This window comes from Phacochoerus africanus, chromosome 8, assembly GCF_016906955.1.
Source record: "Phacochoerus africanus isolate WHEZ1 chromosome 8, ROS_Pafr_v1, whole genome shotgun sequence".
NCBI classification, from domain to species: domain Eukaryota; kingdom Metazoa; phylum Chordata; class Mammalia; order Artiodactyla; family Suidae; genus Phacochoerus; species Phacochoerus africanus.
The window spans coordinates 99,158,410-99,179,368 of NC_062551.1; the positions used below are offsets into that span (position 1 = coordinate 99,158,410).

Here is a 20,959-nt window from a genome sequence, read left to right on the forward strand (position 1 = left end):
TACCCTTAGTGTTGTCACAGAGCCTTGAATGTTACACGACGCAGCATAGGAACAATGAGAGCCACAGATGTGTCTTGGCCATCAAAGCCAATTGAGTAACTGGATATTTCCCCACGCCGGACACCTGCTGGCAAACCATGGGAGAGAAGCACACCTGTGGCAACAGCCAGGCGCTCACCTTTTCTTCATGACCAACACGACCCCGAGAAATATAATCACGAACAGCAAGATGCCCGCAATGACTCCCGCGATCTTCACTGTGTGGTCCGTCTGTTTCTCGGGCTCTGGGACTGGCTTTGGAGTGGCAGCTCCTGGAGGCGAGAGACATGAGAGAGGAGAGACGGTGGGTGAGAGAGAATACAGACGTTACCTTTTAAGAAGTTTGCTGCATTTAACAGAGTCATAAGACTTATCAGAGCCAGCAGACAGACGAGCTTTGATTTTTTTTCAACAGCTTTCACAGGCGCTGAAAGGAATGTAATTGCTCACATTGTTCTTCCATATTTTACGAAAACCACAACACAAGCTGGAGAGCACACCCACACCTGACCCTTTTATAAGAGACTCTTCTCAAACACAGTGTTTTCATATTTTTATTATCTCTATCGGCTCCCCGCTCTTTCTGCCTTTTAAAAACTTGCTAACCGCACAATAGACATAGGAGGCCTTTATCCAAATTTGATTTGCTGGAACATTTCTCCCAATTATTTTTCATAAATGAAGCAGTAATTCCATAACATATTAGCCCAAACACCTGGAGAAGGGAGATAAGCTCATTTACCATGCGTTTTACCAGCAATTGTTTTTTAACACAATAGAGATTTTTTCCCCGCCTTTGAAAAAATCCAAATCTAGGTCACATCTGGTAGGCAAGAGGCTCCTTCTAAGCAATTTATTCACAAAGTAGGAAGTGGCTGATGATCACACCGCTGGCACCCACATTTCATATCTGTTTAAGTGAGATAACCAGGGCCTTCCAGTGGCCACTGTCTTAGCTTCCAGCTTTCCCATTTCCCAAACCCTGTCTTGTCCTGTTTACGGCATAATGTGATGGAATGTCAAGTCTACGATGAAATATCCATTTCTTCTGCTAAATGAGTTCAGGATGAAAACGATGAGGAATGTAATGCTCAAGCCACTAATCAGAATGGGTTTTCGTAAGGGCTTCTCCCTCTTTAATCAGAACATGACAGTGCTTGGCACCTGCGCCATCAACAACCCCCCACCCCCCCCAACTGGGGACACAGGTCATTTGGGAAGTAGGAACTTTCTGTTCAAACTTCACTTTTTTTTTTTTGATAAAAATGTAGTTACCACCAACTATTGGTACCAGCCCTTTATGCTCTTCCACTGAGCTTGCCATTCAAGTGTCATCTGATTCTTGAAAAACGTAACCTTCACTGGGTCCTGTGCACATCAGGCCAGGCTTAGTCTAAGGGCAATGAGCCCACAGAAGCAGACAGTGATGAGCTATAACTTTCCCCCTGTTTCCATTGGGAGCACATCAACGTTTCTTTCAAAAGTTATTCATATTAAGATTCGATATGAACGCTGCATCCTGAACATAGCCATGGCCACGAGACAGGCCACGTGGGTGGAGGGCAGGGGAGAAACATGAGGCGGGAGATGGAGGGTGCGTCATCCAAGGTCCCACTTTCCCATCCAAGTGACAGTCGCAGTGAGAGCAGTGAACATCACAACTTAACTAAATGCAAACCCTTATGGGTATAATGATGTTTTCTAGGCCATTTTAAAATTTCTGACCACTTCAGGGGGATAGCCTGCTCTTATATTTGAAAGACTATCCCTCAAACAGTCATTCAGATAAATCTTGAAAATATTAACATTTCCTGCTTTTTACTGTAATTACCTCTGAAGGTTACTATGGCTACATGCTAGTGGACCATGCAACCAAGTGCCACATTTTTGGAGGATACTGAGGCTTTAAATAAACTGCTAAGCAAAACTTCAGGATAAAACATATAAAAGAGGAATAAAAGGTTAAAAAAACAATCTATATAAAATAACATTTCAAATGCACAAAATTGAAAAAAATGTCTCAAGGTTTTCATTTTCAATTTTTAAAATCTAATTTAAAAAACATAAAGAAATAAATTCAGATTGGTTTTATTCTCCCAAATGCTGGCCCACCGGGAACCATTCCATTTATCTTACTAGGTAGAGACGGCAAGTTCTCCAAATATATTTTCTAAGTAAGCGATTCTTTAAGTTTTCTGTAACTAAATTATGCCAGCAAATACAGCGCCTGGGAAAGAAATTATCTAGAAAAACTTGATTTAGCTTAAAAATTTAAATATATAAAATTACACATCTTCAACTCATACATTGTAAATACTCCATGAGAGAAGAGCTTGTGCTGTAAATGGTCTCACATTTGGCTCTGTTAAATGAACGACTAGTGTTTTTTTTTTTGTTTTTTTTTTCTTCTTTTCTTTTTTAGGACTGCACCTGTGGCATATGGAAGCCTATGCCACAGGCAAAGCAACGTGGGATCTGAACTGTGTCTGCAACCTACACCCCAGCTTATAGCAATGACGGATCCTTGACCCACGGGGCAAGGCCAGGGTTTGAACCTGCATCCTCACAGACACTACGTTCTTAACCCACTGAGCTACAACAGGAACTCCATAGCTAGTTATGCTTTGCTTTAGCCCTTTCCCTAAGCTCTGGGAGAACGGGGGAGTGACCCTACACATCTTTGAGTCAGATCAGCCCTGTAGCCCTTCATTCCCTGCAGGAAGCAGGGGAGCACATTGCAATGCGGCCGGTGTAAGCTCAGTATGATCATTCTTTCACACTGACTTTTACCTCATTTCACATTGCAGGTCAGGAAAATGAAATGTTCTGTTTCTGCAGGACACAGTTGCAAGGGGATCATGGTGGCAATCATGCAAAATGGGAGAGCAGCTCAAAAAGGCCAGGAGGGCAGCCCTGCACATCTAGAGGGGACCCTCCTGTCGCCTGAAATGGCACGGCCACCAGGTCATGGCGGTGCTGCCTGGCTGAAGGGGCTGATTCAGGTGTCTGAGCTAAGGATGGCTCTGGGGAAGCCTCCACCCAGACACAACTGGAGCTGAAATAAGTCCCAAGCCTGGATCGCCTTGTGGAGGTGGGTTGTTCACTGCAGAGTCACTCTGGCTCCAAATGTTCCCGTCCCTCCCTTTCCCCACGTGTTCTGCCCCCCTGCTCCGTCTGACACGGACACCTCTCTGTATTCTTCTCTCCGCTTCTGTTTCTTTGGTAACCTGTGGCTGTGGGCTGTCAGTCAGCCTCAGAGAATATTTTGTGACAGAATGTGGTTGCAACGGATAGTTTTTTAAAAAATATTTTCCTTACCCAAAGCTGTAAATGTAACAGTGTAATTTACAAAATGCTTGGCAAAAGAGTTGTTTTTATAATATTTTCCCCTCTGTCTTGTTATTTTCTTGCCAGGTTTCTAATGGTATAAATTTTAATTCTTTTGGGGGGTATAAATTCTAATTCTTTATGGAAAGGCATTTTTTTCTCTTCTATTGTGTCCTCTGCTTTGAGTTTACTGCAAATTTAGCTCATTTTAAAGAGAATAAGTTCAAACATATGTATTTAACAGTGACTTTATCTAGGCTTGAACGTATTCCTTAAAATGATGAACAGGCTAAATATTTCAGGGGCTGGAGGGTGAGCACCATATTCACAGATGCCCACGCTGCTGTCTCCGCGTGACAGCTCTGGGCGTTTTGTTTTATTTTAATAACCAAGAAAACTTTTTTTTTTTTAAAAGGTGGTATTCCAGGGAACCTGCATCATTTGAGGTTTCAGATATAACGTCTAATGTGAAAAATCTCAAAAGCAAGGGAACAATTTTTCAATGCCATGTTTGGTTTTTTTTTTTTTTTGTCTTTTTGCTATTTCTTTGGGCCACTCCCACGGCATATGGAGGTTCCCAGGCTAGGGGTCAAATCAGAGCTGTAGCCACCAGCCTACGCCAGAGCCACAGCAACGCGGGATCCGAGCCGCGTCTGCGACCTACACCACAGCTCACGGCAACGCCGGATTGTTAACCCACTGAGCAAGGGCAGGGACCAAACCTGCAACCTTATGGTTCCTAGTCGGATTCGTTAACCACTGTGCCACGATGGGAACTCCCATGTTTGGTTTTCAACTTGGCAGAAAACAGCCCATCCTGGCCAGTGCTGGACGTTAAATTAAATAACAGCAGCTCCCCAGGCTGAGAACCACACATCCTCCAACTGGCTCCAGGGTCTGCTGACCTGGCTGCATAAATTTCCCCAGAAGATCCCCGGGTGCCAGCCTGGCAGGACATGGAGGTGTCCCCGCTGCCTGGGGCAGCTGAGCCCACAGCTCCAGGACTGTAGCTCCTGAGAAAACAGGAGGGCTTTCTAGAGGGAGGGGCCGGGGCATGACTGTGCAGACCCTCTGCATGGTGACTGGTGATGGCTGTCCTTGCATGTGGGGGATTCGGCCACACCCCTCATTTACTCAGCACTGATGGAGTATCCAATGATGCACTCGGCAGTAAGCACGTGGTGACCCAAAGCCTGGAAGTTACCTCCTGGTGGGACACTGACACAGAGACGAAGGGTACCATGCAGGATGCCAATCGGTGTTAGTGCCAAAGGGAAAGACCCGGAACAGGGTGGGGATGGCAGGGCGGCTGCCGCTGAGCTCAGAGGCAGGGATCAGAGCAGAGTTATTGAGAAACAACACGTGAGCAGAGGCCTGACAGATGGAGGGGGTGAGTTACACTGACACCCAGGGAGGAGCAGTGGAAAGAATGAGTTTCGAGCTGCAAGATGAGCCTGAAATACGGAGGTGTGACTGGAGCGGCTACATGGGGACACTGTCAGAGTTGGGGGCACATCAATAGATGCTGCAAGGACTTTGCTTTTTCTCTGCTCAAGGTGAGAGCCATAGGGGATTAGGAGTGGTGGAGTGACATGACCCAGCTTAGGCTTTAACAGGAACTCACTGGCAGCAGTGCTTTGGAGAGACTGTCAGGGGCCAGCAGTGAAAATCAGTACATCAGTCAGGAAGCTTCCGCAATAATCCACACAAGCGATTAGGATGGTCTGGAAGAAGATGGTAGCAGTGCAGGTGGCAAGACAAGGTCACACCTGAAATATATCCTGAGAGTCCAACCATCAGCATTTGCCCATGAACTGGATGCAGCGTGCCCTGTTACAACACCCACGTGTCTGGCATGAGGGACTGGAAAGATGGGGCAAGACCTCGACTAGGGGCAGACATGTGGGGGTTGCCAGCAAAAAGGTGATATTTAAAGCCCCGAGGCTGCAGAAGGGCGCTTGGGAGGGGAACAGAGAGGGTGTGTCACATGGAGGAACTGGTGATATTAGATGAAAAGGAGCAGCGGATGGAGGGAGGAGGGAAATCAGCACACAGGAGGATGTCAGTGATACAGAGTGAGCATCACCAAGGAGGAGCCAGGAGACCAAGGGGAGCTCTTACGGTTAAGATGGGAGAAATTACGGCGGCATTTTGAATGGCAATGCTTATGTGCCCCCAGAGAGAAAAAAGCTGATGATGGGGGGAGGAAAGGAGATGACTGCTGGACCAATGACCTTGAGGGGCAGGAACAGATCTAGAGAGGGGGTGAGGGACGAAGGTCCCGGGGAAGCAGGACACCAGGGCTTCTTGAGGAAAAGGGCCTCATAAGATGAATCCCAACAATCTTGTTGAGGCAGATGGTGATGGAAAGACGTGAGGGTTGGGTGGGCTTCGGGCTTATCTGGGAGATCAGAGTGGGGCCCACCAAGGTCTGGTCCAAGGGGCTGATCAGACTGAAGGGACAAAAGGGACTCTCAGAAGGCACCCCGCTGACGACACACACACCCTCAGGTCTCCGAGTGCCAGGCACTGGTGGATGCTGGTGCCACTCATAGAAATACATGGCAGGTGTCCTGTTGGGGGCACACACAAGGTTTGCTTTCAGAGTCTGAGTTGAATTCAGGCAACAAAATGCTTCATTCACACAACATGCGAAACTAATACCAAAGTTCCACCCCTGGTATTTGGGTGGGGCGGGGAAGAAAGATAAAAAGCCACAGACAGCAACCATGGGAACTGCTGAAAATGGAAACTGAAGCGGCTGAGAAAACTCATGACAAAAAAATACAAGGAGAAAATAAAATGGAAACATGTACGAATATTGTTTCTCCGAGTGTGTTTCAAAGAGCACTGGTCCCCAAAGATACACACAAATGTCCACCGAGAAAACCTCAGCCGCTTTGTACTAGCATCTTTATGACTTTATGGAATAGAGAATCTATTTCAATTAATTTTCATTTTTTCACCTTTTGCAGAGGGCTTTTCTTTTTCTTAAAAATAGCAACAGCCTGGCCTTAAAGACTACTGCCTGACGATTTGTTCACGTCTTGTTGCTCAGAAAATTAGCATTCCTTGCAGCCTGTGTTTGGTTTTTCCAGCTGTACCTTAACGTTACATATAATCAGGAAACAGCTCCAAGATTTTTCATTTAAATCACACATCATTGCTTTTCTTTCTGGGGATGCAAAGTCAATCACTACCCCTAGAATAATCTACATTCACACTTTATGTATTATTTGTAACCTGATTATGCTTTTGAATTTATAACTCTTCCTTTGTATCTAATTTCCACCGTAGGGCATGCAGAGCGTGTGCAACGTACAAGTAATGATCAGAAACATAATTTTTCATATAAAACTGAGATATGGAATTGTTTGATATATACCATCTTTAAAAAATTCATCTACTTTTTTACTTTTGTTCTAATTTCATGACAGTCACTGCTTTCATTTATTGATGGGGCCAACACACTGTGGCTAAGATGATCTATCAAACCCTGATCACTTACTCTGGACACTAAAAGTTTCCAGAGTTATTAGTGCCATTACTGTCCTGATGAAATGCCTTTATTTTTTCCACTTGCATTTCTCAAGTCATGGTCAAGTAGTCAAATGGGTGAATAGCTTGTCAGTAATAAGGTATCAACTTGTTCACCTCTCCTATAAAGTGAATAATCAATAAGGGAGATGTGAGTGGTTGAGTCTGAGGCTGTATCAGTTAAGAGTGGGGCTCTCCAACAGCGTGTTTGAACCTTGACTCTGAAAGTGTTAAGATAAAAACCAGGAGTTCCCATCATGGCTCAGGAGGAATGAACCCAACTAGTATTCATGAGGATGAGGGTTCAATCCCTGGCCTCGATCAGTGGGTTAAGGATTGGCTTTGCCATGAGCTGCGGTGTAAGGTTGCAGATGTGTATCGGATTCCTAGTTGCTGTGGTGAAGGCCAGTGGCTGTAGCTCCGATTCGACCCCTAGCCTGGGAACTTCCATATGCCATGGGTGTAGCCCTAAAAAGCAAAAAAAAAAAAAAAAAAAAAAAAAGAAGAAAAGATAAAAATCAACTGTCCCTGAAATTTTTTTCCTGACTTTGTGTGTCTTGGGTTGTACCTGAGTTTAGTTCTTAAAAGATCATGTTTGCGGGAGAACAAATCCCCACAGCCTCCTACAGAAAGCAGGGACTGTCTGTAAAGGACCCTTGCAGTTTTTTCTGCTGCTTGAAACTGGTCATTCACTCTCTTATCAAAAGGTTAAGTGTGCCTTAGAAATTCTCTGTGCTTCCTAAGAGAATCTGTATTCTGAAGTTCTAACGATGCACTGAGTCAGGCAAAGCATGCACAAGTGTGATGTGTCTTTCACGGGCGGATGAGCCACACCCACAAAAGGGGACCTCAGAAGCATCATCCCCTGGCTCTCCTTTACTAAACACAGAATTTGTCCTTTAAACAATGGCATTATTTAACAAAGAAAGCTTACATAATTGTGTCATTCTGTTCAGTATATTTTAGAACAGAGGTTCTCTACTTACAGAAAACTTAAGAATTATTCAGGGAGCTTTGAAAACATGCAGGGGGCATCATGGAAGGTCTGCGGTGGGACCCAGGAATCTGCATGTTCCCTACCCCACGTGAGGAAAAATCCATCGGAGGACCACTGCTCCTAAATATCTGCGAGGGAGGTTTTCACAGACTAGGGCAACGTGGGAAAAATACTGAAGTGGGTTGTTGTTTTTAAAATACCTCTTGATGTATGGATATCTCACTTTATCAGTTAGCCCATGTCCTTCACTGGGCTAGTTAAAAAAAATCCTTGGACACAATTAAGAGGCAAACCTGGTGAAATCAAACCCTAGTTTTACTAGCCACAGTTAGTAGAGATTGGAAAGTAGTCTTTTTCTTTTTCTTTTCGCTCTTTTTTTTTTAGTACTGCACCCGCAGCATATGGAGGTTCCCAGGCTAGGCTGGTCGAATCAGTGCTACAGTTGCCAACCTATGCCACAGCCACAGCCATGCTGGATCCGAGCTGCGTCTGCGACCTACACCACAGCTCACAGCAACACCAGATCCTTAACCCACTGAGCAAGGCCAGGGATTGAACCCGCAACCTCATGGTTCCTAGGGTTCCTAGTTGGATGCGTTTCCGTTGCGCCACAATGGGACTCCGGAAAGTAGTCTTAATTGTAGGGGAATTGAAAGGATGCTGACCCGTTGCCCGGGTGCTACTAAATTAGGAAAGGAAGAAGGCTGATCTTCTTGAAGACCTACTTCATGTGCAAGATATCTTACATAACTTTTATTTAATATCACACCGTGAGGTGTAATTAATGTCATGCCATAAGGCAACTGAGGCAGCAGAAGCAGTCGGGATATAAGGACCTTGTCTCAAATCAGTGAGAAGGGAGGTGAGTGTGGGGCTGGGGGCCGGAGCCTATGCTCTGGATCCAGGCGCAACCCTGAAGCCTATTCTTTTTTTTGCCACACCCACAGCATGTGGAAGCTCCTGGGCCAGGGATCAAACGTGCACCACGGCAGAGACCCTGAGCCACTGCAGTGACAGTGCCAGATCCTGAGCCTGCTGCACCACAAGGGAATTTCCCCAAGCCCACTCTTGTTTCACCGCATCACGGCTTTCCCCAGAAACACAGAACTTCCACATGCTGACATTTTGGAAGACAAGACTCAATCGTAAATCATCTTGAGCCATTGTAAAGTGGTGAGCCTCACAAAAGAATGAAAACACACTGAAGTGCAGAGCCATGCAAAAAGAAAATTAAAATTCTTTAAGAAAAATATGATAAATAGATGAGGATTAAGGACTTTCCAGGCCTGGAGGAGGGAAGGACTGGGAGTTTGGCCTTAGCAGATGGAAAGGAGTTTATATAGGGATGGATAAACAATAAGGTTTTACCATATAGCACAGGGAAATCTATGCAATTTCCTGTGATAAACCATGACGGAAAAGACTATGAAAAGATATGCATGTATAAGTGAGTCACTTAGCTATACAGAAGAAAATTTCTTTTTTCTTTTTATGGCCACACCTTGGGCATATGGAAGCTCCCAGGCTAGGGATTGCATCGGAGCTGCAGCTGAGGCCTATGCTACAGCCATAGCAATGCTAGATCTGAGCCACATCTGTGACCTATTCCGCAGCTTGCAGCAATGCTGGATCCTTAACCCACTGAGCAAGGCCAGGGAGCAAACCCACATCCTCATGGATACGAGTCGGGTTCTTAATCCACTGAGCCCAGCAGCAATTAACACAACATTGTGCATGAACTATATTTCAATAAAATAATAAGAAAAGACCTTCCAGGCCTAAGTGCAGGAGACAAAGGCCTGTCCACATGACTGAACTGTGCGGGAGAAGGGGCGAGCACGTGATCATTGCAGTTCACGGTGCTGGTCGTGGCCAAGAGGGAATCAAAGGAAAGAAAAAGAAATGATCCGGTGTGAGGGAAGGGCCTATGAAAAAGGGCAAAAAGGGCATTTATCTCGCCTGGGAGAGGCCAGCAGGTGCTGTGGCTCTGGCCTGCCTGGTGCTTTCCAAGAGAAGGACTATCTCTCACCCACTGCTGACTTGCAGGCATTGACCCAGTGTCTTTAGCGTAGTGGTCACCTGGTAAGTCTTTCCTGAGTGAGTGTCTTCCAACACAGAGGGAGCATCTATAGAGAGAACGGGGACCACGTGCGGTCTGTGTGTACTGATGGAATGTGAGTGAATGCATGGGCTTAAACAAGAGCAGGAGTCCATGTTTTGCAGAGAAAAGTTGCCTCTTTCTCCCTCTCAGGAGCCTTTGTGACCAGAATGGAGCACATGCTCGATAGAATCCAGAGCAAACAAGGGGATTTGGTTGTACAGCAAGGACATTCTGACCTCAGCGCAGAGCGAGGAGGTATGTGACATGGGAGGTTTACTCACCCTGTCCTTGGGTTGAAGAAGAGTCAGCAGACAGTAGTCTGTTTACCTCCCTGCCTAATCTCTGAAAATCCCCCAATGCTATCCTTTCCTCCTCTCTCTTCCATTCCCACTGCCATGGATCTGGTTGATTTCTCTTTGGACTTTTGCACTTGGTTCCCAAGGAGCCATGCCACTCAGTCTCTCACACGCTCCAGCCATGCTCATCTTCCTAAAGAACGGCCCTAATCAGGGCACTCTTTCACGTACAAAACATCAGAAAAATGCCAAGGGCTTCCTAAGGCTTCCTGCACATGGCACCCAGGCCTCCCATGAGGCCCCCAACCCCTTTCCTAATTTTATCCTCTCCTCTTTCCACCTCCCTGCACCCACCTGTGTTCCAACCAGAGATGCTCAGCCTCCCCCTCCCCCCACGCCCCCATCTGACATTTCCCAATTCTCAGGGCCTCTGCTCCTCAACTCCTGCTCTATGGACCATCCCCCACCCCCACTCACATTTCCTAGGTTCAAATCCTGTCTGTCCTTCAAAGGCCACCTAGCCCCACACTGGTTCTGTGGCTTTATTGAAAGTAATCTCCCACCTACTGAATGGCTGGATCACCTTCTTCCACCCTTCCTGATTGTTTTCAACCTTGAGTTCAGTTATGTTGCTAAGTCTTTTGTATCACCTCCTAACACAAGTTCCTCGGGACAGAGCTGCTTTGCTTTTTGGCCTTTGCATGCCCAGCCTGGTATCATGTCATGTGTCAAGTGTGTGCTGAATCAAATGTCTCTCACAATCACTCTCACTTTAATTTTTTGGTCTTCCTCATTCGTACTCTTTCCTATTCTTTCTCCTTTTGCCTTCGAGTTCCCAGACACAGGGTGATGGGTATAAAAAGAAAGGAACAGGAAGGAAAAGTAGAGTCTAAGAAAAAGGACATGTCCTGTTGCTTGGTCTCTCCTCCACGGGTCTGCAGCATCTAGTGACGGGTCCTTAAGAACAATGGGGTCTGTGGCAGCCTTTGGGGGACCTTCTGTGGTCACCAAGGCAGCAGGCTGAGGAAGAAGGACCATCTCTGAGGCCTGGCTCCAGTGACCATGCCGGAGACCATCAGGGCACAGAAGCGTTGCTCAGTGTGTGGATGACAGACAAGTCTTTGCCAGTAAATTTACTGACCAAACTTTCATCAATGATAAAACGAGATTATTAGAAAGAAAGAGCAAGGAAATAAATACTAGTGGCAAAATGTGATATTTTCAGCACCAAAGTAGTGAAATATATATCCATCAATGACGAGAAAGTTAACAGGGTACATATCAGAAAGACATGAAATGAGTATCTGTCAAGAGTAAAGTGTTATGAACTCAATACTTGTAATGATTAAGTAGTGATAGACCATTTTTCATGATCATATGTCGCATTTGTTTTAGAAGTCCTAAAACTAGTCAAAATTTCTGCTGGAGAGTAATTACAATGGTCTGGGACTTCTTAGGAAAAAAGGGAGCACTTCTAAGGTAATGCTAATATGATTAAAATTATTGTATTTCAAAAATTAATATGATTAAAATTACTTTTTGTTTATTGTTATTTCCCCAACACAATTTTTTTTTCTCACTGTACAGCATGGTGACCCAGTTACACATACATGCATACATTCTTTTTTCTCCCATTATCATGCTCCATCATAAGTAACTAGACATAGTTCTCAGTGCTACACAGCAGAATCTCATTGCTAACCTATTCCAAAAGCAATAGTTTATTCAATAAAAGTGGTTATATCATTCCTAGAACCCTGTTTTAGACACATTTTCCAACTTCCTTGTTACTCATAGGAGAAATAAGGTAGAAATCTGAAAATTCCCTTTATTAAGTTTTTAAACTTTCTAAAAGACACAGGGAACTCACTCTGATGTGGGGGAGCATATCTGTGTCTGCCCATTTATATATAAATATACGCCCATATCTAAAGAAATTAATCAAAGACATATGCAACATGTTGGTACTCTCACACATGTCTCTTATCATGTTTACTGTGAAGTTACATATAATCTTGAGTAAAAAGGAACAAAATTAAACCTACAAGGACAGTACCTGGGCAAAAACCTTGGAAAAAAACTGGTACGCCACTATGTGATTTGACCAAGAAGTCTAACTTGAGTAACTATTATAATTAATAATAAACCCTAATTAATAATTGCATCATTAGCAATACCAATAAATACATTATACATATTACACTGAACATCAATTACATGGTTAAAGTGATGTATTGCTTGGATATTTACTGGAGGAAATGGGAAAACTCATCAGAGATCCTGATGGATGTGCGGCGTGGACGCCATTTATTAACGCCAAGGCAGGTGCCAGGCTGATTTTCATAGATTGTTTCTCAGAGATAGTTACTCGCTCTTCTAAATGAAAACAACATGTTGAAGAAAACTTATCATGCTTCTTCCCTTGCACACCGTTCTATATTTTTCCAACTTCATACCCAGTGTCTGAAAAAGTTACTCAATGAGATAATCCATCATTCCTCTTAATAGAGTTCTATTAAAGAAACATCCTCTCGTGCTCCCTTGAGAACTGATGTTCCTGAGGGACAGTCACAAAGAGAGGCGTCCACATTTAAACCAAGGACAGGGAGGAAGGGAGGAAGCCCAAATGGCCAGGACAACAAAAGGGAGCCTGGTGTTTTATTCCGTGCGCTGGGCTACAGGGAAGGGCAGACTAGGTTATACACTGCTTTGGGCTATTACTGCTTCAAATACAGCAGTTGTCTTTGAAAATGCCAGAGCTTTTTTCAGCAGTAGCATTCTTGCCATGGTTGCCTGTAGCAAGAGAAGCACCTGGGTTCTGCTGATGCTTTTGCATCCTAGGTAACTGGGAAATATTGCCCATGGGGGTCTCATCACAGGTCTTGACATATAATAAAATAATCACACTCCTCTCACACCCCACTGCTCCTGGAGACCACAGAAACCACGTGGTGGTCATGTAAATAACACCCTAGAGCATCGAGAAGGCTGGAAAGTTTGCCTGGAAGTTCAATATTGAGCCTCTCTGAAGGGCGGCAGCATTCAAACGCAGGAGAGGCAGTGGCCTGGATGAATGACCTTGTTCTCTTGAAAGCCTGAAGAGCCACAAAACAACCCTCTCTTGGAACAACAACAACAAAGCCACAAAAGAAGTTACCAGCAACCGCCTTGACCCTGAGCCAGGTTTGTGAGAGGCCCTTTACAGACATTACTGTGAGTTCTCCCACGGCCACTGGGAGGGTAAGAAATAGTATGCTCCCTGCTTCACAGACATGGATTGGAGTTTAAGGGATGTGCCCCAGAAGCTGGACTTGAATTTGCTACCTTTTATCTAAAGCAAATGCTTTCTGAGTTGAGTGCCCTGGGATCCAGGGTTCCTCTGTGATCTGCCCCGTTAAATCCAGTGCAGAGACTCTTAGGCTCAGATATGTTTGAAAATTGCCTTAGGAGGTGTGCCATGTGGTTCCGAAGATGATCCAGAGTCTGAACCCAAGGGTCCTCCCTGTTCCCTCTGAGCTGGTCAAAGGGAGGTCCCAGCTCTTACACTTTTCCATCATTTTAACTCATAGGGGCAGGTCAGAAAGGACAAGCCCGCGACTGAATCTGAGGTTCATCCTGAGTGGCCTCCCACTGGCTTCAAATTTCACTAAAGTCTATTCAGTTTTTTTTTGAACACAACATGTATGTATCGCCTTTCACTCCACGATACATTGATTTTTAACACAAATAATGTTTTAACTGGTTTATCACCACAAAAGTAATACTCCCTTCTGGAAGCCCCAGATTCCAGTCTGACAAGCATGTGACATGGGGACGAGGCTACACAAGGGCTACATGAGGGTTCCACGGAGAGCGCCACCTCCCCCTTCCCCTTGGGCAACCTTTCAGAGAGAAAGACAGGTTATTTGATTAAGAAGTTATGATCCCTAAGCTAGAAAAGCCACAGCTTGGAGTTTCTCTTGTGGCTCAGCAGGTTACAAACCCGACTAGTATCCATGAGGATGCAGGTTTGATCCCTGGTCTTGCTCAGTGGATTAAGGATCCAGCATTGCTGCAAGCTGAGGTGTAGGTTGCAGATGTGGCTCAGATCTGGCATGGCTGCAGCTCTGATTCAACCCCTAGCCTGGGATTTGCCATATGCTGTAGGCGCAGCCCTAAGGGAAAAAAAAAAAAGAAAAAAAAAAAGTAGAAAAGCTATGGCTTGAGAACAAAGCAGAGATTGAAAGCTAAACCCAAGATCCTCTCATTAAAACAATGACAATTCTGAAAGTAGTCAGGCATCAGGCATGTGCATGTGTGTGCCTTGGCGGGGGTGTGGGGGGGGGCGGCTTTTAACATGCTAAAATTTTAGAAGTCAATCTTTTTAAAGACTTTGGGCCTCCCTGTCAGCCCTCTGGAGCCATTGATGAACGAGTTTTGATGCTGGTATCATCAAAAGGGCAAATAAGATGAAGCACTTGTGCTGAAGGGACTGTGCTTTTTCAACCTCTGTCCTGGTCCTAGGCTTTCCCTGGATTCTTTTACAAGGTCAGTAGATTTTTGTTTTCTCCAAAAGAGAGTTTTGTTTATTCTAGATCTGTCCTTGAAGTCTGCTGCCTCAGCATCCTGCTATGTTAAGGTAATGGAGGAAATTCTTAATTCTTTTCCATTCATATTTAATATATTGGATCACACCCATAAATACTCAAATACAGTTCTCACAAATACTAAGCATTTTACAATATTCTAAAGATACTTATTTACAATGAGATTGGTTGACTCTGGTTGGTCCAAAGTCAACCAAAAAGCATCGTGGTAAGATATGGCCCTTTGCCTACAAATTCTCAGTGGAATTCGCTGCTTCTTAGACATTAGCAAGTTGAGATTACTTTGGTGCTTTATGTTCTAAACTCTAGTAACATTTCTGTAAAGTATGTAAAGGGATGAAAATCAAAGAATCACAACTGATACCTATAAACAGTGGTCAATGAATAGCTACCATATGTCTAGTCTCATGCTAGCTATTGGGATAAAAACAAAGCCCTAGTAAAACAGGTATTATCACTCAGTTTTGATAAATATTTTAAAAAATACCCAGGCCTTTTCTGTGTTTACTATCAAGTATGAACTAACTTAATTTTACTATAAAACCAATATAATATATTCCTTATAGAAAAAAAATTTAACTTTTCTTTTTCTTTCTGCTTTTTAGGGCCACACTTGCAGCATAAGGAAATTCCTAGGCTAGAGGTTGAATTGGAGCTGTAGCTGCCAGCCTACACCATAGCCACAGCAACATGGGATCTGAGCCACGTCTGTGACCTACACCACAGCTCATGGCATCGCTGGATCCTTAACCCACTGAGCGAGGCCAGGGATGGAAGCCACATCCTCATGGATCCTAGCCGAGATCGTTAACTGCTGAACCACGAAGGGAACTCCAGAATTTAACTCTTTAACATAAAATCTTCCATGCAAAATCTCTACTTTTTTAAACTGCAGGCATTGTCTTTTTCTCAATATTTTGCATCTTTTCCCAAATCTTGGTTTATTTTAAGCTCAAAAGTTTACTTTCAGCATTCCTTTTGGATATGCACAATTTACTAGATTAATAACAAAATTAAAAGATAGATTTCCTAAAAGATAAAATTTCAAACCAGGAAGCTCTATGCCTTAAGCAAATAAAAGCCAGTTTAATACAGTGCTTTATTTTCCTTTATCACACTGCTTATGGAAAGAGAAAAGGCAAAAGAATACTGAAAAATTAAATTGCTCTCTTATATTGAAAATCTTTTACATAGAAATTCTAAAGTTTATGTTGTAAAATGAAAAACAATACAATTTCAGTGCAATATATATCTTTTAAAATATATTATTTCTGAAACCAAATGCTTGACATTTGAGTCAGTATATCCTTCCCAAAATGACAAGGAAAAAGGAACAGAATCTCCCATGGCAGTCCTGTATCCTCTCACCATTTTCTTGTAACTATACCATTTTATAGATGAAACTGCCACAGCAAAATGACAAATATAACACATAAAAGAACAAAAAAGGGCAATAAATCACCAGTGACACTACAGCCCATTAAAATGCATTCAGCTGGTGTTGCAGAAAGAATAAAAATTTCCCTTCACTTTACATTCTTCTAGCCGAAAAGGAAGTTTTGGAATGCTTAAGCAACCCATGTAAGAGGAATGAAATGCCAACTAAATTCTCCTCACATTCACTATCCATATTGGCCTCCATGGGCCATATGTATAGTGCTAATACCTCGTTCACTGATTTCTAAGAAATGCCCAGGATGGGGCTTCTTGATAGTTAATCCCCAATAATGAAATGATACTGCATTTGAAAAAGGACCAGAACACCTAACAAGGTGGAAAATGGTTGTTCCTATTCAGCCACTATTTCCAATATATTGATTATCAGTTTCAATGAAGCATTTTTTATTTATAAGGAAGCCTAAAGGAGGTACTTTTCTTTGCTTAATTTTTTCACCCCAAATTATCTCAAAAGGTCCAGCTGAAGATCCTGAGACTGAGTATGACTCTGGCGTCATGCAGATAGTACCTTTTAGAGTACAACTGAATACACGTTACCTCATTTCATTATGCATTTACCACATCACAGAGACTTCAAGATACTGGTACACTGTTGAAGTTGATACATGTTGAACTGCTTCTGTTGGTCTCAACCAAGATGGTAAATATAAGTAAAGAGCACATGTTACACTTCCTTGAATGCTCATCTCTTAGCACAGAGCTAATCACACATTCAGGTCTCCAAGGAGATGAGAAGCTCTTTGATGGGAAGGACGAACAAGGGGACCTTGCTCCTATGGTATGGACAGTGGATGAACTCGGAGCAGTGCAGAGCACAGCCTTACAGCTCAGGGCTCAGGGACTGAGACGTTGTGCCTTATTTCTATCAGAATTGAACTGTATGCCTTTCTCCAAGTGCTTAATGGGAGGCGGGCCATCGGAAGTCCATGTAACACCTGGTCCGGGTGTACTTCCCACAGTCACAGCCAGGCGCTCCCCTGTGGTGGGGATGTTACTTTTAAAATTTTTTTTTAAAAATTAAAAGTATACTGGATTTACAATGTTCCGCCAATTTCTGCTATACAGCAAAGTGACCCAGTCATACATATACATCCTATAAAAGAGGTGTGGAAATGAGTTCACACCTTTAAGACAATTTTATCTTTTACAAATGAATTCATTCTATCAGACAATGATATTGGTGTCTAAAGGCCTTTCAAATGCCCAGCTCTGCACAGCAGGTTGGGGAGATTAAAAGACATATAAAATATGGCCCCTGCAGTAGTAGATAAAAATACTTCCACACATATTTTGGAGTAGAGAAGAGTGTCTATCTCCAACCCAACCTTTTATGAGCCTAATGATTCACCTCTTGAAAGGGCAAAATATAAGTGCCTGCAGCTAAAGGTGGTGAGATTTCATCTCAGTGCCCTTATATTCAAATGATATTGCTGAGTTTTACTATCCCTTATGTCCTTACCAGTCTTGATTCACACATGTACCCCGGGAAATGGCGCTCCAAATGAATGAAGCTGCCATCTTGGGCAAGAGTTGAATGAAACCATCCCATCTCAGAGGCAATCATGGCATTCCTGTGATGTGTTTGAATTTGTCCTTTAAGTTTCCTATCATGGGCTCATCTACGCTGACTGCAGGGAGTCAATAACCCAGGGCAGGGACTTTGTGTTAATTTCCTGGCATTTATCTCTTCCGTTCATATCCACTCACGTTGCTCCTTTCCTCCAAGCTGGCAGACAATCTTCCATTTCTTAGAGTTTGATTGCAGCCTGTCACCCTCTTTCATCTCTCTTCCACTGTTCCTAGTGCCACTGGAGTGTCTAGCACAGACAAGCATCTGTCTGCCCCTCTTGAAAACACCTCAGTGCTTCCCAGCTCCTGAGACCAAAGTCCTTGATGAAACAAGGTCTTCTTCTGCCCATACACCCTGACTGCTCCCCACACATCCTCGCCACGATGGCTCTTTTCTATCCGTCATTCTCAGTCAAGCTACTTCCCACCCTGGGGCCTTTGCACATGCTATTCCTACCACTGACTGAGCCTAAGGGCAGTGAACAATCCTAGCATCTGAACACTGTATCCTGTGCTTGGGGCTAAGCATGAGGCTAAGACCTGCTTTCAGTGATGTCTTCATCTTACAGACAAGAGATTAGAAGGACCAACACTGCTTCTCTGCCTTAAGCACCGTCCCAGCTTACAGCTCATAGAGAAGAAGGAGAACCTGCCAGCTGGGTCTGGCAAGTGGAGGCAGAGAAGGGGACAGATGCAATCTAGCAGTGGGAATAAAACAGAGAAGGTGGCTGTGAGGCAGAGTGGCACCCTTCGAAACAATTTCATTAAAATGAAACCTTTCTATGGCTCTTGCTCAAAGAAATGGCTGATTAAAATGTGCTTTCATAAACGGGTTGAAAACCCACAGGTCTGTTTTCTTTGCAATAGAAAGGTTGACTAAATTAGAAATATATATAAAGAAGAGATACAGCATAACTGAATTAACATAAAATCAGTCAAAAGCAGGCAACATAAACCAATGGCAGACTATTCTTGCCCTCATTCAAACTGTGTTCAAAATTTACCTTAATAGGAAAGTAATAAAATACCCAGGACTAAATTTAACAAGGAAAATCATCAACTGTGCACTTGGTAAGTCATTTTGAACACCTGCTGGTAAAACCAGACAGACAGACAAAGGCCCACCCCCAGCATGTTCTAGGAGGGAGACACAGAGTCGCCAGGAACTTCTAAGAGAGGCAGAGTGATGGACCCTGGTCTAGAGAGGCCTCCCCAGGGAACAACATTTGTGCTGAGAAGGAGCTGGTGATGGGAAGGCTGGGAGGGGAGAGCGGTGCACGATCAGAGCGGCCTTTTGGAGGAACAGACAGATCAGCACTGGGAGGAGAGGGATGTGAGATGAGGACCCTTCGAGGCAGCTGGATGGTGCTTGGCCCCTGGGCTTTGATGACAAGTGTGGGATTTATTCTAAGTGGGGTAGGAAGCTCTTTGAGGGCTTTAAAAAAGAGGAGTGATGGGCCCAGACTTCAATTTCATTAGCCATTCTGGCTGCGACGTGGTAGATGAGTGAACAGGGAGCTGTGGGAGTAGGTTGGGGACCAGTCCCATACCTGTGCAGTGGTCTTGGCCAGGGTGGTAAGATGTGGCTGAACCTGGAATATACTTTGGAGGGGAGGCCAGAAAAAAGTGGCCTTAAGAGAAGTGGTATTTAAAAAAACCCTCCGCATGTGTATTAAAAGTCTTATGACAAATCTGAATCAATGGAGATATTTATGCTATTTCCAGGAGTCAGGATGATGCCCAATTTTAATACAATTGAGTAAGAATTTCAGTGGCGTTTTTGGGGAACTCGACTGCCTTGTGGGCACTGCACCTTCTCCATGCTCAGGATTTATCAGAACCTGGCAGACAAAGATTCCTGCCCTTGGGGGAATTCTGTTCTGGGGGGCGGGGGGAGAAAGACAGGGGCAAACAGAGCAAAGAAGCACAGAAGGTAGTAAGGCTATGAAATAGGAAAAGGACAGACTGCGTGGGTGGGAGGGGGAGGGGAATCACAGCGGCTGTGTGTCCCAGCAGACCTCCTTGAGAAGGTGGCATCTGAGCAAAGGCTGCAGGGTGAGGGGTCAGACAGGTGGGGATCTGGGGGTGGGGAATATTGCCAAGCAAGGGGGACTCTGGAGAAATTTTTTTTTTTGTCTTTTTGCCATTTCTTGGGCCACTCCCGCGGCATCTGGAGGTTCCCAGGCTAGAGGTCTAATCAGAGCTATAGCAGCCAGCCTATGCTATAGCCACAGCAATGCCAGATCCAAGCCACGTCTGCAACCTACACCACAGCTCACGGCAACGCCGGATCCTTAACCCACTGAGCAAAGCCAGGGATTGAACCCGCAACCTCACGGTTTCTAGTCAGATTCGTTAACCACTGAGCCACGACAAGAACGCCTAGAGAAAGATCTTGAAGGTGGGGGCGTGGCTATATGTCTGAAGGACAACAGGAAGGTCAGGGCCACTGGCATGGAACCCGGCAGAAGGAGGAGGGGGTTCAAGAGGTGAGAGAAGCAGTTCCTTTTAGGGCTTCTAGGCTGTTCCAAGGACTGGTAAGTATGTGGTGGGGAGAAGGCAGGGGGCGGTTAGTTCTGAGGGATTACTGACAGAGAAAGAGGAGAGAACTCTAGTCCCATCGCGAAATATCATGAAAGCCAATAACATCAAAAGATGATGACAACACTGTAGGCGGAGACAAAGAAGACCTTCGCGGCATCTGCACATGAGAACGGCCTGGTCTTTCAATTCTGAGAAGATACTTGTTTACTTAATAATGGGAGCAGCCTGACTGGTTGTCTCTCTGTAAAAAAGCTGGACCCCTCTCCACGGAACACTTTCAGTCATCTCAGATTCAAACGTCAAACAGAGAAAATACCCCCAATTCAGGAGGGTCGCTGGATCATCTGAGAGATGGGGAGACGTTCTCAGGCAGAACACATTCCTGGAGTAGCTGGTGGGTCTGAGGGCAGCTGCCACCACTGCCCAGGCAGAGACACTCCCTGAAGTAGTGGGGCCAAGGCATAAATCTTTAGAACAAATCTGCCTGTTTCTGATGTTTCTCTGG

At 44.4% G+C, this 20,959-nt stretch overlaps 1 protein-coding gene across 6 annotated transcripts in view; it reads right to left on the reverse strand.

Annotated features, from left to right (window-relative positions):
• Window positions 1-20,959, reverse strand: part of PTPRM (protein tyrosine phosphatase receptor type M) — a 749,971-nt gene that overhangs the window by 228,677 nt on the left and 500,335 nt on the right. For all 6 annotated transcript variants that reach the window (XM_047793745.1, XM_047793747.1, XM_047793743.1 and 3 more), the window contains exon 14: window positions 179-311. In XM_047793745.1, the coding sequence (XP_047649701.1) occupies window positions 179-311 (133 nt within the window). The remainder of the gene's footprint in view (window positions 1-178; window positions 312-20,959) is intronic.